Source organism: Palaemon carinicauda, chromosome 4, assembly GCF_036898095.1.
Source record: "Palaemon carinicauda isolate YSFRI2023 chromosome 4, ASM3689809v2, whole genome shotgun sequence".
NCBI classification, from domain to species: Eukaryota; Metazoa; Arthropoda; class Malacostraca; order Decapoda; family Palaemonidae; genus Palaemon; species Palaemon carinicauda.
Genome location: NC_090728.1, coordinates 148,639,913 through 148,655,853, shown reverse-complemented (window position 1 = coordinate 148,655,853; position 15,941 = coordinate 148,639,913). Strand labels below are relative to the sequence as shown.

The window sequence follows — 15,941 nt, the reverse complement described above, 5'->3', positions numbered from 1 at the left end:
TCCATTTTTATCACTTACCAATCCCTCTTATTGAAGGATATGTTAGGTTATTATTAAAACAGGTTTTGTGAGTAGGAAGTCTAAACAAAAGAAAAAGATATACTTCTATTATGAGGAGATTCCAGAGAAGACTAGGCCAGTGGATTTACGTAGAGATGGGAATTATAAAGTTACAGGACTCTCTGAAGTTTGTAATGATGTTCTTAAATTTAATTTTTATTTATTCAAGGAAAATTTTGTTGGGTTCATGCAATCTGAGAAGGCTAATGATCCTTCAGGAAGTGGCAGTGTTCTCCGTCTAAGCTAACCTGCTTCTAACCCTAGGCCAAATTGTTACATTTTGTCTAGAGGTTCTAGTGTACCTTCTGTAAAAGTTCTGATGGTACACAACACGTTATAGAGTCAACTGCTTCACTGCAAACCTTGACTTCTCAATATGCTCCAGGTCTTTCTGTTGTCAAACCCTCACCCTTTTACAATCCAGTATGCTTTAATGGATTCTGAAACAAAAGCTCGGGTTAGGAGTCTGGATCCCACATCCCTTCTCTAGCTGCAGCAAGAACAGATGAACAGCCAATTCTATGCTTTCATTATTAATGTGGCATGATGTATTATGACTCAAGTGGCAGGGTTTGTAGTTTTATGCCTCTAAGGCTGCCCATTCACTAGCGACTGAATCTGTGAGATTAGATCAAAGTGGGCGGAGTTTCAGCATATCGTTGTGTGAGTGTTCATCTTGATCCTCCAGTCTGATTGTATGGTCTAATTGGTAGAATTGATTGTTCGTTCAGATCTAAAGGAGGACATTTACAGACAGATCTGGAACTGCTTGTTTGTGGCTGGGTGAGTCAACCTGGTCAGTCTCTATATCAGAAGCCTCATTATTTTGTTCTTTCGAGTGAAAAATATAAGTGGAAAAATAATAGAGGTTTGAGTGGAAAAAGTTTTTGGGGCGAATTTATTGAGATTTATGTATCATCCATGCCTATGGAATGTAAAAAGCAAATTGTATTAAGATAGAAACGGTAAAACAAGGCTTATGAAGTTCTGATAGAAAAACTTAAAGAAAAGTGTCCAGAAGCAAATAGATGTGGTGACTAAAAAAACTCAACAATAAGTGCACTGTGTTTCGAAAGGAACTAAAAAAGGTTGAAGACAAAAAGAAATCTGGCACAGGAACTGATGAGGTTTATGAACCATCTCTATGGTATTATGATATTCTATCATTTATAAAAGAATCAGAAACACCACATTCTTCTGTGGCTAATGTGCAAGAGGTAAGGGAAACTAATATATATTGCATTATTGTATTTCATGAAAAGAATATATTAACTTTAACCATGTAATATTTAATAATTCCGTATATAAATGAAACCGATATGCACAAAGTTATTTTGAAATATCTAATATTTAGCATTCATAACCCATAAAACAGCAATCATTATAATGTCCAGATACCAAAAATATTTCAAAACCTCTCTAATTGCTAGTGTACTGCACCTTCACCATTGAAACAATTCATAAACATTTCTCAAACTTTCTTTGTATCTCTGGTGTCATGTCCATTTACGTCAGGTAATAATGGTGCATGATAATCAGAGGGCAAATCCATTGACACATCTGGAATTTTAGCATGACGCTGAAGATAATTGTACAACAAACATGACATTACAATCTTCTCCGTGTTTTCTAATTTTAAATTAATTGGAGCTGAAAATATTCGAAAAACTGCTTTCAGTCTTCCGAATGCACACTCTAATATTCGGCGAGCTCTGCAAAGTCTATAGTTGAATATCCCTTTCTGTTCATTTAGATCGTTTTGAGCGGAAGGATTTAAGAAAAAATAATTGAAAAAGCTTCATATCCTATGAAAACAAAAGTAAAGGTTCTGATGAGGATGATGGAGAGGCAGCATGGGGTATTGAAAGACTACCTTTGGATAATTTTTCACCAAATATTGTTTTTAATAACACCTCCATCAGATATTCTGCCATTCGTTCCAAAATCACACATGATAAATTTGCCTTTTGCATTGATGACTGCCATTAAATATTAGGCTATGAAACCCTTTATAATTCATAAAAATAGGAGCCTGCATTTTTTGGTGGAGTGATTGCAACATGTGTACCAAGTTATTGAATAGAATGATGGTATTATATTTGTGTAATAAAGTTTAAAAAATTTGTTTACCTTCATATATTCCCCCTTTAGTAAGGCTATATGGCTTGACAGGTTTCTGGAATTATTTGACCTAACCGTTGAGGAGATATTGCCTCATTGTATTTAAGATCTTCATATGATCGACCTGTTGCTAAATATCGTAGTGTAGCAGAAATTCTTTCATGGGGTGTTATTGCCTTCTTCGTGCACGTGTCTTGCCTCTGTATGAAAGGTGCTACTGTATTAAGTAATTCATGATGAGTGTCCATATCCATTCGAAGATAATTAGACCAATCATTAGGCTACAGTTTCAACTCGTCCAGTAAATTTGAATGAGAAAAAAACTTTTCTCTAGCCATCCTTTAGTCCAAAATCTCTTCTTGTCTGCTCTTTTTCCTAAGTCACATATTTACAAGCCAAAAAAGCAATAGCATAAAGGTCATTATCATAGAGCAGTTCCGCCATAGGTGTTAACTGCTCTACTGCTAAGACTGAAATGACATGTTTTTGAAGATCTGATCGTAGCGTGAATGCTCACTTGTACAATTTAAAAGCCCCGCCCACTACAATCTGATTTCTCAATCAAGTCGCTCGTGAATGGGCAGCCTAATACTAAGTGAACGAATTATTTGAGTTTGTTTAAAACTTCTGTACAAACTCAAATGGTTGCATCATCCAATGTTGGTCTTATTACCCCTAAAGAGGTAAGCTTTGAAATGAGTTACCAATCTCATATGTAATACCTCTACATAGTTAGGCTTTGGGACATGTCATTAAACTAGTTTTTATTATGCAAGCAAAGTATGTGACTGATGAGAAGTGGTGTCTGGCAACTAACCGGTCTTTACTGTTTATACTGACTTTACCATTTGTTCTTACTTTACCTCATTTAACATTATTGGATATTGGTTATAATACTGTACTGTATAGAGTTGCAAGTCTAAATTCATTAGTATATTGGGGACATAGCTGAAATATCACTCTTAGGAGTGTTTGATTCAGCTCCGCCCACTGAATAAAAAGTTTTAGGAATCTGTTAGGCTCCTCCCGCTAAATAGCAATACAGTACAGTAGCACAGCACATTATGTTATGTAAGTTACAACTCAGTCATATTTTCTTATACATATCATTAACTTATATTTTCAATTGATTATTTAATATATGTTTATGTACAGTATTTTGTTATGACAATGGTTTTGCTGGAACAGCTAGAAACAACTTTTATAAAATATAATTCAGAATTTTTTGCTCTTTTCTTATTGTTTGACAAGGTAGTGGCCTATAAGTACATTTTGTTCATTTCTGTACTTAGTGGAGTACAGTAGTTGGATATCAAACAAAGTTTTGGTAAAGGGGTTTCTTTGGGTTCAAAGTATCTGGAAATGATGAAATTAGTTGAATTTCAACATTACTTTAATTCCATTAAATTCTCCTTTTACGTTATATTTCTTTGTAACTTGATCCAATTAATACAATCCCAACCTTACTTTCAATTCACCTTGGATTTTCCCTTTTACCTTGTATTCTTTGTGTAAATTATAGTTTATTCTTTCTTTGGAAGAGTAAGCCTTTTGTTTTTAAATGCTAATAACTTGATTGGGTGTTTCTTTTCCTCTTGTAGACTGTACGTATTTGATATTTTTCTGTATGGGCTTTTCATTCTAATAATAAGTACTGTACGCTAATACAGTAAAGATGTTACTTATAGAACTTACTTGAAATACTCCTCGGGGTAATTTGAAGGTCTTCGAGTTCCTGGAATACTGGAGTAACCTGTAGATCGTAGAAGTTTGCAAACATCGTCAATATTTGTGTCACTGGATGCCTTCTGGCCAGCATGGCGATGACGAGTCACAATAATTCTTTCACGAACTAGGCCCAAGAAAACGGAGTCAACTACTAATAACATAACCCCATACAAGTATAAGGCTTCACACTGAAAAACAAAGTCAATTTGACACTATAAAACAAGAAAATTTCTAACTTGCATATAATTAGTCCTAATGTGCATCATAATACCCTCCCTAAATAAACAGTCCCTTTCCAAATACTATAGAATTACTAGAATCTTTGTTCCACTACAATGTCAAATCACTTCCTTGTATTCACCCTGTTCAACTGCCATGCAATTGTAACTCTTAAAAGGGAAAAGAAAACAGAACTCAACTACAAATGAGCAGTTTGACATTTGGTCTTAAGTAGTTAGACATGAAACTTTTTGTCTACAATAGAGTTGAATACAGTGAACCCTCGTTTATCGCGGTAGATAGGTTCCAGACGCGGCCGCGATAGGTGAAAATCCGCGAAGTAGTGACACCATATTTACCTATTTATTCAACATGTATATTCAGACTTTTAAAACCTTCCCTTGTACGTAGTACTGTTAACAAACTACCCTTTAATGTACAGAACACTTAATGCATGTACTACAGTACCCTAAACTAAAACAGGCACAAATATTAAAGCCAATTTTATATCATGCGTTTCCTAAACACGCTAAAAAGCACGTTAAAAAATGGCAACCAATGTTTTGTTTACATTTATCTCTGATCATAATGAAGAAACAAACTGGAGGTAGAGCTTTGCTTATTACCCAGACATATTTCCCATACTATTCCCTTAGAACTACATCACATCTTCCTACTTTAGATATATATATATATATATATATATATATATATATATATATATATATATATATACATATATATATATATATATATATATATATATATATATATATATATGTATATATATATATATATATATATATATATATATATATATATATATTTATATGTATACACATATACATACCTACATATATACATACATACATATATACATAAATACATGCATACATATATATATATATATATATATATATATATATATATATATATATATATGTTACTGTATATATATGGGTTAGGGAAAAAATCCGCGAAGTGGTGAATCCGCGATGGTCGAACCGCGAAGTAGCGAGGGTTCACTGTACTACTATAGCATTCCCCAATGTTTTAACTAATTGTTAATTCTATAATTTTCAAAATCAATTCTATGCATGATTTATTTGTATGCCAGTAATGTGAAGAGTTAAACAGCAATTTTTGAATGATATTTAAAATCTTAGGTGGATATGACATTGGGTATAATGACCAGATTAGCTACTGGTTGGTGCAGTTTTCCCAGAGTTAATGGTGCAGTTTTTTATGAATCTATGAAAATACTAATGTCTTATTCTTGTTCATTCAACAGAAGAGCAACTATTATTCTAAAAAAATAGTGTTAAGCTTGCATCAGAATTTGTATTTTCTACTATCTTTTTAAGGTTATAACCCTTTTTTGTATCAATATATGCCAACTAGCCTTTCCTTTTAACCCACCTCCTCTTATCTTAGTTTTTTTCTGGGATGAACAAAAAGTAACTTGAGAGTTACAAGAGAGACATTCAAAGAAAGCTTGTCAAATGAAATCAATCAGATAATGTTCCCGATCTGTTTACTGGTGTCATTTTGTTATTTTGCAAAGCTATTCTATTCATATATATATTACAGATGCAATGCATGTACAATGTCTCAATGATTTAAAGTAATGCACTGTATAGGGCAAAGTACAAATGAACATTTCTAGCATTTGCAGAATTCTAGTTGTACTGTACTTCGTTAGCCAACAGAAGCCAAGATATTCATGAAACTTAATCAGGATCCCTTAATATCTTAAAAGTGGAGGTATAGTACTGTATTCCATATTACATATGATTTCTATGTGGGTTTAGTCTCAAATCAAACCAAGATATTCATGACATTTAATCATGATCACTTATTATCTAGAAAGGGGAGGTATTGCATACGATATACAATTTCTATGTGAACTCAGTCTCACATCAGGCTTTACATAAAATACTAAAATCAGTATAACTAAAACTGTAAAAGTAGGAGGGTGGGGATGGGTAGGGGTGAGGGGAGCATAGTCGTAGTAGAGGCAGCAGTCGGGTGTAGGTCGGCACCTCGTTGTTCCAGGGGATGTTAAAGAAGGAGAGGTCTAACTGGTGAGGGACCTATGGTCATGGTTCTATCACACCCCAGTAACTATACCGACACTCATTGAGTGACCGAGCTGGATTAATTCCTGGCATTCCATGCATCCTTTTTTTCTCTGGTATATTTAGCAATATTCATGCCTTAGAAATGGTGCTATAAGGAGCATTTCACTGCGCGACACAGGTTCTTCGCCCAGAAATAGATTTTTCCTTCGTCAAAATCCCTTAACAAAAACTGTTGTTGAAAAAGCAATGATCATGTTTTCTGTCCGAGCTCAGATTTCCTGAAGCTTCTTAAACTGTATAGAAAAATTTAAATCTAGTTTAAACTTTAAACAACCTTGTCTTCAGCAATTTCTTTTTTTACATCTATCATCTATATTCTTTATTTAGTGTGAATTATGTTTTAACTTTACAGAAGCTGATGATAGACAGATGTCTGAAACATAGTCATTGTTTTTAAGGAGAATAAATACAAGAAAATATTTGAATTTGTTGTATCATTACTAATAACAATAATAATAGTTCCACACAAGAATAAACTTTCCTTCATCTGAGAACTATATAACTGCTATTATTCAGTAATTGCACTACTATAATGCGCTATACTATACAGCTAAATTTGAATATACAGTACTGTACTATAATTCTTCTACACTCATTCACAATCATATATTTAAATACTGCTACTTTTCTCAGGGGAAAATATTCAAGAAAGCCCATACTTATACTTACCATAAGCTGTTTACCATCCTCATCGGTAAACACATTTTCTAGTGTTCTCTGAATATAAACACCCTCTTTTAGATCCTGAAGATAGCTGTTGAGTTCTGAGACATATCGATGGATACTTTCAAATGCAGAATATATTCTTCCTATAATGCTGGAGTGACTTTCCCTAATTTCATCATCTATATCTGAAAGTGCCTGAAAAACACAGAACATAAAACGTTATGACAAAATGCTAGTGCTAATCACTTTAGTAGGAAGAAAGAACTGGTTCAAAGGGTGAAAAATGTCCTTCAAGGGAGGTATTTCACTAAATCTTCCAGTCTCTCTATCTGGTATGAACATTTGCTCTTGGACTGATAGATGTGTCAAACAAGATATAAGGACCTAATATTTTGGTATGCATTCGTATTTCAAAAACACAATGTTTTAATTTTATTTTCCTTAAATACTAAGGAAAAGCTACATCCATTAAAAGTATAGCACAAAGAGAATTATTGAAATACATAGCATCCCTAAAACTAATATGGCATTACTAGGTAAGAATGTATCATAGCTAATTATTAATAGCATTAACCTACTTAAAAATATTGGATATCCTGAATTCAGGTTGTAAGTTAGACACAGATTCGTATAACTTGATCTGAAAGGTAACAGACTGACCAAAGCTGCAAACAGGGTAGAGATCTAGATGGCATTAAAAGTCAAGATTCAGTTATCCTTTTGGATACTGTTATTAATTGAGGGAATGAAATGATGGCATATGAGATGAAAATTGAGAGGACTCTGATAAAAAACATATTGAGCTTTTATATATGTGAAGAATAATTCAATGTAGAAGAAGGGAAACTGGTATTTATAAACTCCCACATGTTAGACTCTGTTAACCAACAAATGGCATATGAATAAATGAAGCAACCCAAGCCAAAACTTTGCACACACTGTCTTAAGTTACAGAAGGTTATTTCCTCCAAAAGGCACTTTGAATATCTGATTAAGCCAGATGGCTATTTAGTTCTGGGAAAATAGGTGATGAGCAACTGAAGGCAAGATGAAAAATACTGGCAATATAGATTACTAGACTTGGTGGCAAGAATTTATCTTTCCAGAGCTCTACTGGGCATAGGGATACTTCCAATTTTTCCAATCACTTCCATGTTTCAAAGTATCAGGAGGGAGAGGATATTCAAGTATATTGACTGGACAACTAGGATAACAATTAATTAAAGATATTACCAAGTTCTGTGATAACCAACATTCAGGAGCGAGGCAGTAACGATAGGCTTTCTCTGAAGATATTTTGCTTATGAACCTGTCGAGGATTATTTTTTATTGCACATGACCACTGTGAAGCCTTATTTTAACTCTTACTTTTGTGAATATATCCTTTCTTTGTTAAATTTATTGAAGAATAACCTCAACTTCAGAAAAATTTCTAGAGACAACAATCCCCATGTTTCATGCAGAACTGTCAATAGGGTGGTTAGAAAAAAACTTCAAGGGGCTTCAGTAGATTTTCTATTATCATGCTTTCAAACAGCTTAAACAGACCAGAGTTAAAGGCCATAGTTTTATGGATAAAACATATAGATATATATAGATCTTTGATAATATCCAACACAATAATATTTAGCAATATTTTCAATAGTTTTTTCCTTAAATAAATGCAACATGGTCTACTGCCAAAATAAAAACTTTTAAATAGTTTTTGAAACCTTTCATAGCATTGAAGCAAAATGTGCCAAAAAACCTTAATATTCTTACTGAAGGTTAGTTTTTATTTCTAATTAATGCCCACTGAAGTGAATCTATGAAGTTGAGTATACAAATATATATATGCTGTATCTTAAGAATATGTGAAAAAAATAATTGCCAACCTACCTGGGAGTCTTCTATTTTCTTGTTAAAACCTTCTGGTGCTTTAAAATATGTAAAATCAAGTACGACATCTCCATACTTCTGTTGTTCAGCTTTTGTTTCTAGCCTGAAAATTCAAAATGGCACATTAAATGAATGAAAAGTATTCTGAGTATGTCAAGAAATATTTTCATTTTATAAAGTTACTGGCACTTTAATTATCTTGTTATCAAGCTTTATACCTTAACTGTCAAAGGAGATAATCTAATACAATATATAAATGCTTATATTCTTAAGAAGAATAAATAAAATTTAGCCTGAAAAAATAAGTTTTTGCAGGTCAAAAAGAAACATTCTGAAACTTATAAAAGGTTTCTTTTTCTCTCCTGTTTTGTTCAACAAGGCATCTGCAGATTTACCATAGAATGTTATCTACATTCTCTTAGAACCTGACAAAACCTTATCAGGTCCAGGTTATTAAGCTTCCCAAGCCACTCATGGACTTTATAGAGAAACAGGACATACTTTGATGCATCTGCATGAAGATCATCCTCCAACTTGCTATGGCAACTTATTTTGTTACATAAATGTCTCATTGATAATATGGTAGCAACTTGACACCAAAGGAATAGGCTGGGACCCTGTTCCTATCTGATTATAACAGTACTGACTTACAGAACATTTCATGCTTTGTCTAAATTTACCATAGAAGATCTGAGGGCTACATTTTCCTGCAATCTTATTATAGCTGCCATGTTTGCTCTGTTGTGAAGAAAAATGCTTTCGTTTTAATTACCATTCTACCAGTGTTTTCTGTCATCCAATGAAGAATTTGTAGAATATTATACTGTACCACTCTCTTCTTGATTATTTCATTATACCAAAAGTCTCACATATAAACTTTTTACTGAAGTTTTCCATTATGGGTGCAACTCTTCCCGAATATTCTCTTCCTGCAGCCTATATCATAGCTGTTTTTTTCTTTTGATCACACTTGATGACTTGTAAATGGGTCTTGGTTATTTGCAGTTTTCTTAAAGGTGACTGCTAGACAGGGCAAATCATCTTTTGACCAATCATATTTTGTCTTACTTAAGGATGGGTTCTAAATGTTTTAATTATGTTTGTATCACCACAGTTCTTCTTAGATTATGATCCTAAAATGATTAATACATGAAACATTATACAAAAGTGGTACAAAATATTATATTGCTGTAGGAGTTACCCAATAATTACCTGAAAAGTTGTGGAACATATCCAGATAGCCTGAGAAGTTCAGCAATGATTGAATTGCCTCTTGCAACTAAGCGGAGCAAAACTTGCCCACATAGATTATTTTCTGCCAAGAGATTCATTTTTTCTTCCCTGAAAATTACAGAATTACTTTAATTTGCATCCAAAGTGAACATTCTAAAATATTTTCTTAATCGGGTCATTAATTCCTGGTAGAAGTAAGTTATCAAAAAAATTAGGACTTTCAGGAGACGTCTCATCAAGGGAATTGTATTAATATATAAGGTCAACTATTAAAATCATTCTTAATAGCTACTGAACATCTTTAACTCAATTATCTTCCTAAGTATGTCAAAATCAGTTTCAACTTTGACATTTGGCTTCATGAAAAAATTAAGTTTTCAGAGGATCCTCCTTTTTTATAACCTAACAATAATAATTTGAAAAATTACTAAATGTCATGGAGTCATCTAATTACAATAAATGAAATACTTGAACAGTACAAAACAGAAACAATTTCTAAACTAAAATGAATTATTTTAATATTTACAAGGAATTAATGCATTGTTCATTCTTTGAATGAAAAAGCTTGGCCATAATAAGAAGGAATCTTTTTGATTTTAAAAATGTGTCTGCAAGCCACCTGTTCCCACTGGTTATTTTATGGTGAAATATAATAATTATTATCCTTGCTTCACTACAATAATTATTTATAGATTCTCATTCACAATACATTGCAGTAATCTTGATAAATAAGAAATAAATGCACACCAAACTTAATTTGGTAGTGTGATTGACTGATAGCAAGACATTTGTTATCATGGTCCTGCAACACTTACTTTGAAATCAAAGGAACGGACAAGTTTTCTTAAAAAAAAATTGTTATTAACATTTTCGGTTAGATATTAAAGTCACAGGAGATTGACTGAAAATTTTATAACCTCATGAAAAGTATCAAATATTTGGATGTTATCATGAATAAGATCACTGCTCTTAAATCAAAGCTATTATCTATCTGGATAAACTTAAGAACTCAATGATAGAAAGGTCTTCCCAAACTTTCAGTAAAATCAACGATGTACTAATACACAGATACAATACTGTAATTTACAGTATCCCCGCTACTGATATGATGTCTACCTCAAATGACAATGTTGTTGCTAATTTTGCTGATGAAAATATTAGAGATGATACATGAACCAGAAAACATGTACAAAACATGGTAAAAAGAATTGGAAAAGATCTTATAACTGAAGACAAAATTTAAAATCTAATATATCCTAATAATTCCAACAAAAGGGGAATTCCCTTCTAGCTACATCTGAAACTTCTAATTCTGAACAAGGTAAGTGTAGGCTTAGCCAAAGTGAATAGGTGGATTACTGGAGGTTTTCAAATTGATAGGGCTTTGTATGTCATGTTAGGGAAATATGTTATTTTTATTAGTAAAATAAATTTTTGAATATACTTACCCGATAATCATGTAGCTGTCAACTCCGTTGCCCGACAGAATTCTATGGAGGGATACGCCAGCTATCACAATACTAGAAGGGGGTGTAATTACCAGCGCCACCTGTGGCCAGGTACTCAAGTACTTCTTGTTGACACCTCCTCAATTATTCCTCGGTCCACTGGTTCTCTATGGGGAGGAAGGGAGGGTCGATTAAATCATGATTATCGGGTAAGTATATTCAAAAATTTATTTTACTAATAAAAATAACATTTTTCAATATTAAACTTACCCGATAATCATGTAGCTGATTCACACCCAGGGGGGTGGGTGAAAAACCAGTGTACAAGACTAAAGGATAGCTAAGTATCCCGTATTTCATATAATCAGTTATCCACAATAACAATGAAATAATAAGAACCTGGTAAGGAAGTCGACTTGAACCGTTACTCTGCCTTTAATAAGATCGTCTTCCTTACTGAGCGCAGCGTTCCTCTTGGGAGGCTGAATCAACTCAAAGGTGCTAAAGTATACAGGGCTGCAACCCATACTAAAGGACCTCATCACAACCTTTAACCTCGGCGCTTCTCAAGAAAGAATTGACCACCCGCCAAATCAACAAGGATGTGGAAGGCTTCTTAGCCGACCGTACAACCCATAAAAAGTATTCAAGAGAAAGGTTAAAAGGTTATGGGATTATGGGAATGTAGTGGCTGAGCCCTCGTCTACTACTGCATTCGTTGCTACGAATGGTCCCAGGGTGTAGCAGTACTCGTAAAGAGACTGGACATCTTTGAGATAGAATGATGCGAACACTGACTTGCTTCTCCAATAGGTTGCATCCATAACACTCTGCAGAGAATGGTTCTGTTTGAAGGCCACTGAAGTAGCCACAGCTCCCACTTCATGTGTCCTTACCTTCAGCAAAGCAAGGTCTTCTTCCTTCAGATGAGAATGTTTTTCTCTAATCAGAAGCCTGAATAGTAAGAAACTGAGTTCTTAGAACTTGGAAAAGAAGGTTTCTTGATAGCACACTATAAGGCTTCTGATTGTCCTTGTAAAGGTTAAGACCTTTTTAGATAGTACCTAAGAGCTCTAACTGGGCAAAGTACTCTCTTCAGATCATTCCCCACCAAGTTGGACAGGCTTGGGATCTCGAACGACTTAGGCCAAGGACGTGAAGGAAGCTCGTTTAGCAAAAACCGAGCTGCAAGGAACATGTAGCCGTTTCAGATGTGAAAACAATGATCCTGCTGAAGGCGTGGATCTCACTTACTCTTTTAGCTGTTGTCAAGCACACGAGGAAAAGAGTTTTTAATGTGAGGTCCTAAAAAGAGGCTGATTGGAGAGGTTCAAATCTTGATGACATAAGGAACCTTAGGACCACGTCTAGATTCCAGCCTGGAGTGGACAACCGACGTTCCTTTGAGGTCTCAAAAGACCTAGGGAGGTCCTGTAGATCTTTGTTGGTGGAAAGATCCAAGCCTCTGTGGCGGAAAACCGCTGCCAACATACTTCTGTAACCCTTGATCGTAGGAGCTGAAAGGGATCTTACTTTCCTTAGATATAACAGGAAGTCAGCAATCTGGGTTACAGTGGTACTGGTTGAGGAAACTGCATTGGTCTTGTACCAGCTACGGAAGACTTCCCCTTGAGACTGATAGATTCTGAGAGTGGATGTTCTCCTTGCTTTGGCAATCGCTCTGGCTGCCTCCTTCGAAAAGCCCCTAACTCTTGAGAGTCTTTCGAAAGTCTGAAGGCAGTCAGACGAAGAGCGTGGAGGATTGGGTGTACCTTCTTTACGTGAGGTAGACTTAGAAGGTTCACTCCTAGAGGAAGAGTCCTGGGAATGTCGACCAGCCATTGCAGTACCTCTAAGAACCATTCTCTCGCGGACCAGAGCGGAGCCAACCAACGTCAGCCGTGTCCCTTTGTGAGAGGAGAACTTCTGAAGTACCCTGTTGACAATCTTGAACGGCGGGAATGCATACAGGTCGAGATGGAACCAATCCAGCAGAAAAGCATCCACGTGAACTGCTGCTGGGTCTGGAATCGGAGAACAATACAACAGGAGTCTCTAGGTTATCGAGGTAGAGAACAGATCTATGGTTGGCTGACCCCACAGGGCCCAAAGTCTGTTGCAAACATTCTTGAGAAGGGTCCACTCTGTGGGGATGACCTGACCCTTCCGTCTGAGGTGATCTGCCATGACATTCATACCGCCCTGAATGAACCTCGTTACCAGTTAGCTTTCGATCTTTAGACCAGATGAGTAGGTCCCTTGCGATCTAGAACAACTTCCACGAAAGAGTCCCTCCCTGCTTGAAGATGTAAGCCAGGGCTGTGGTGTTGTCAGAGTCCACCTCCACCACTTTGTTAAGCTGGAGGGACTTGAAGTTTATCAAGGCCAGAATAACCGCCAACAACTCCTTGCAATTGATGTGAAGTGTCCTTTGCTCCTGATTCCATGTTCCCAAGCATTCTTGTCCGTCCAAAATCGCACCCCAGCCCGTGTCTGATGCGTCCGAGAGGAGACGGCGGTCGTGTTTCTGAACAGCCAAAGGTAGACTTCCTTGAGAAGAAAGCTGTTCTTACACCACGCGAGAGAAGACCTCCTCTCTTCGGAAACAGGAACTGAGACCGTCTCTAGCGTCATGTCCTTTATCCAGTGAGCAGCTAGATGATACTGAAGGGGGGGGAGGTGGAGTCTCCCTAACACGATGAACAGGGCCAGCGATGAAAGTGTCCCTGTTAGACTCATCCACTACCTGACTGAGCATCGGTTCCTTCTCAGCATGCTCTGGATGCATTCTAGGGCTTGGAAGATCCTTGGGGCCGACGGAAAAGTCCGAAAAGCTCGACTCTGAAGATCCATACCCAAGGAGACAATGGTCTGGGATGGAACGAGCTGAGACTCCTCAAAATTGACCAGGAGGCCCAGTTCCTTGGTCAGATCCATAGTCCATTTGAAAATCTCCAGACAGCGACGACTAGTGGGAGCTCTTAAAAGCCAGTCGTCTGACGGAGCCGGACACAAGATCATGGTACTGCTGCACAGTCTGTGAACTGTCAATCATGGGCAAGCGAGGAAGTACAGTGACAACCCGAATCTGTCTAGACTGTCTGGGTCGTACAGACAACTCCTTATCGGGTTGCTGAGGTTGCCGCACTGCGTCACAACAAGTCACTTCTGTTGGTTGTTGAACGTCTTCCCCGTGACACATTGACTCCGTAAACAAAAAATCCTCTAACAAGGACTAAGCTTGGACTGCATGTCTTGCAACACAGCTCAAGGTCTATGGGAGCAGGTGTGGTAACAGACGGGATTAGCGACTGAAGTGGAACCATTACCTTCCCTGGAAGCATGTTATGCTTAAATAAAAGTCCATAAGAGGCTATGCAGCTAAAGGCTCCCTCCAAATGACAGAGTCCTCAAGGGAATATCAGAAGGAGGGAGAAAAGAACTTTCTCATCTACAGGGACCATATCCTAGAAAAGCTAAGTTCTCTCAGTGAGGGTTCACTGGTGCAAAAGCAGCAGACTAGAAGGCAACGTTATGAAACTGCTTGACAGTCTAGTGAGTTGGCAACAACCAAAGATGTGTGACTGAGAAGCATGCGGTAAGGTATGCAGAGCATGTTGTATGCAGAGCATGCTGTATGCAGAGCATGCTGTATGTAGAGCATGTTGTATGCAGAGCATGCTGAATGCAGAGCATGCTGTATGCAGAGCATGTTGTATGCAGAGCATGCTGAATGCAGAGCATGCTGTATGCAGAGCATGTTGTATGCAGAGCATGCTGTATGCAGAGCATGCTGTATGTAGAGCATGTTGTATGCAGAGCATGCTGAATGCAGAGCATGCTGTATGCAGAGCATGTAGTATGCAGAGCATGCTGTAAGCAGAGCATGCTGTATGTAGAGCATGCTGAAAGGTAAGCAAAGCGTGTGCATGGCGTTTAACATTTCTCAGAAATTCCATGACCAGTGCTAGAGTGCTTTATGCATGCTTGCATGGGGTTTAAATATCAACATAATATTTACCTTACATTCATAACTCATGATTCATATTTTTTGCCATATTCTGCGATATTGTTAAAAATATATTGCAAGGAATACAAATATATTTTTATAAGTAATACAAATAACCTCCATTATCATAAGGTTTGAAAATGGAGGTAAGGTATGCTGAACAGCAGAGTCAGAACGAGCTGGAACAACAATAGTTGTGGTTTCCTCTTCAAGACTCTGTTGAGGGAACACCTGAGGCTCAGTCTGCAAAGGCTGATCAAAGGAAGTAGCAGAAGGTAGGCGCATGGGTGGAGGAGGCTGACTCCTGGCATGAGTGGCTGAACCCAAGGGTTGCGCTTGCTGAGCGGTTGGCGGAAGCGGAGTAGCAAGTTCCTGTTCCTGTGGTGTGAGCGGAGCGCGATGAGGTAGAGGCTGCGCAGAACAAGGTAAATGTCTCGC

General features: G+C 36.6%; 1 protein-coding gene across 1 annotated transcript in view; it reads right to left on the bottom strand.

Moving 5' to 3' along the window:
• Window positions 1-15,941, bottom strand: part of Strump (WASH complex subunit strump) — a 191,819-nt gene that overhangs the window by 156,792 nt on the left and 19,086 nt on the right. The window contains exons 2-5 of the mRNA XM_068372566.1: window positions 10,026-10,154; window positions 8,814-8,916; window positions 6,939-7,130; window positions 3,877-4,097 (exon numbers count right to left, since the gene is read on the bottom strand). Coding sequence (XP_068228667.1) covers window positions 3,877-4,097; window positions 6,939-7,130; window positions 8,814-8,916; window positions 10,026-10,144 — 635 coding nt within the window. The 5' untranslated portion in view covers window positions 10,145-10,154. The remainder of the gene's footprint in view (window positions 1-3,876; window positions 4,098-6,938; window positions 7,131-8,813; window positions 8,917-10,025; window positions 10,155-15,941) is intronic.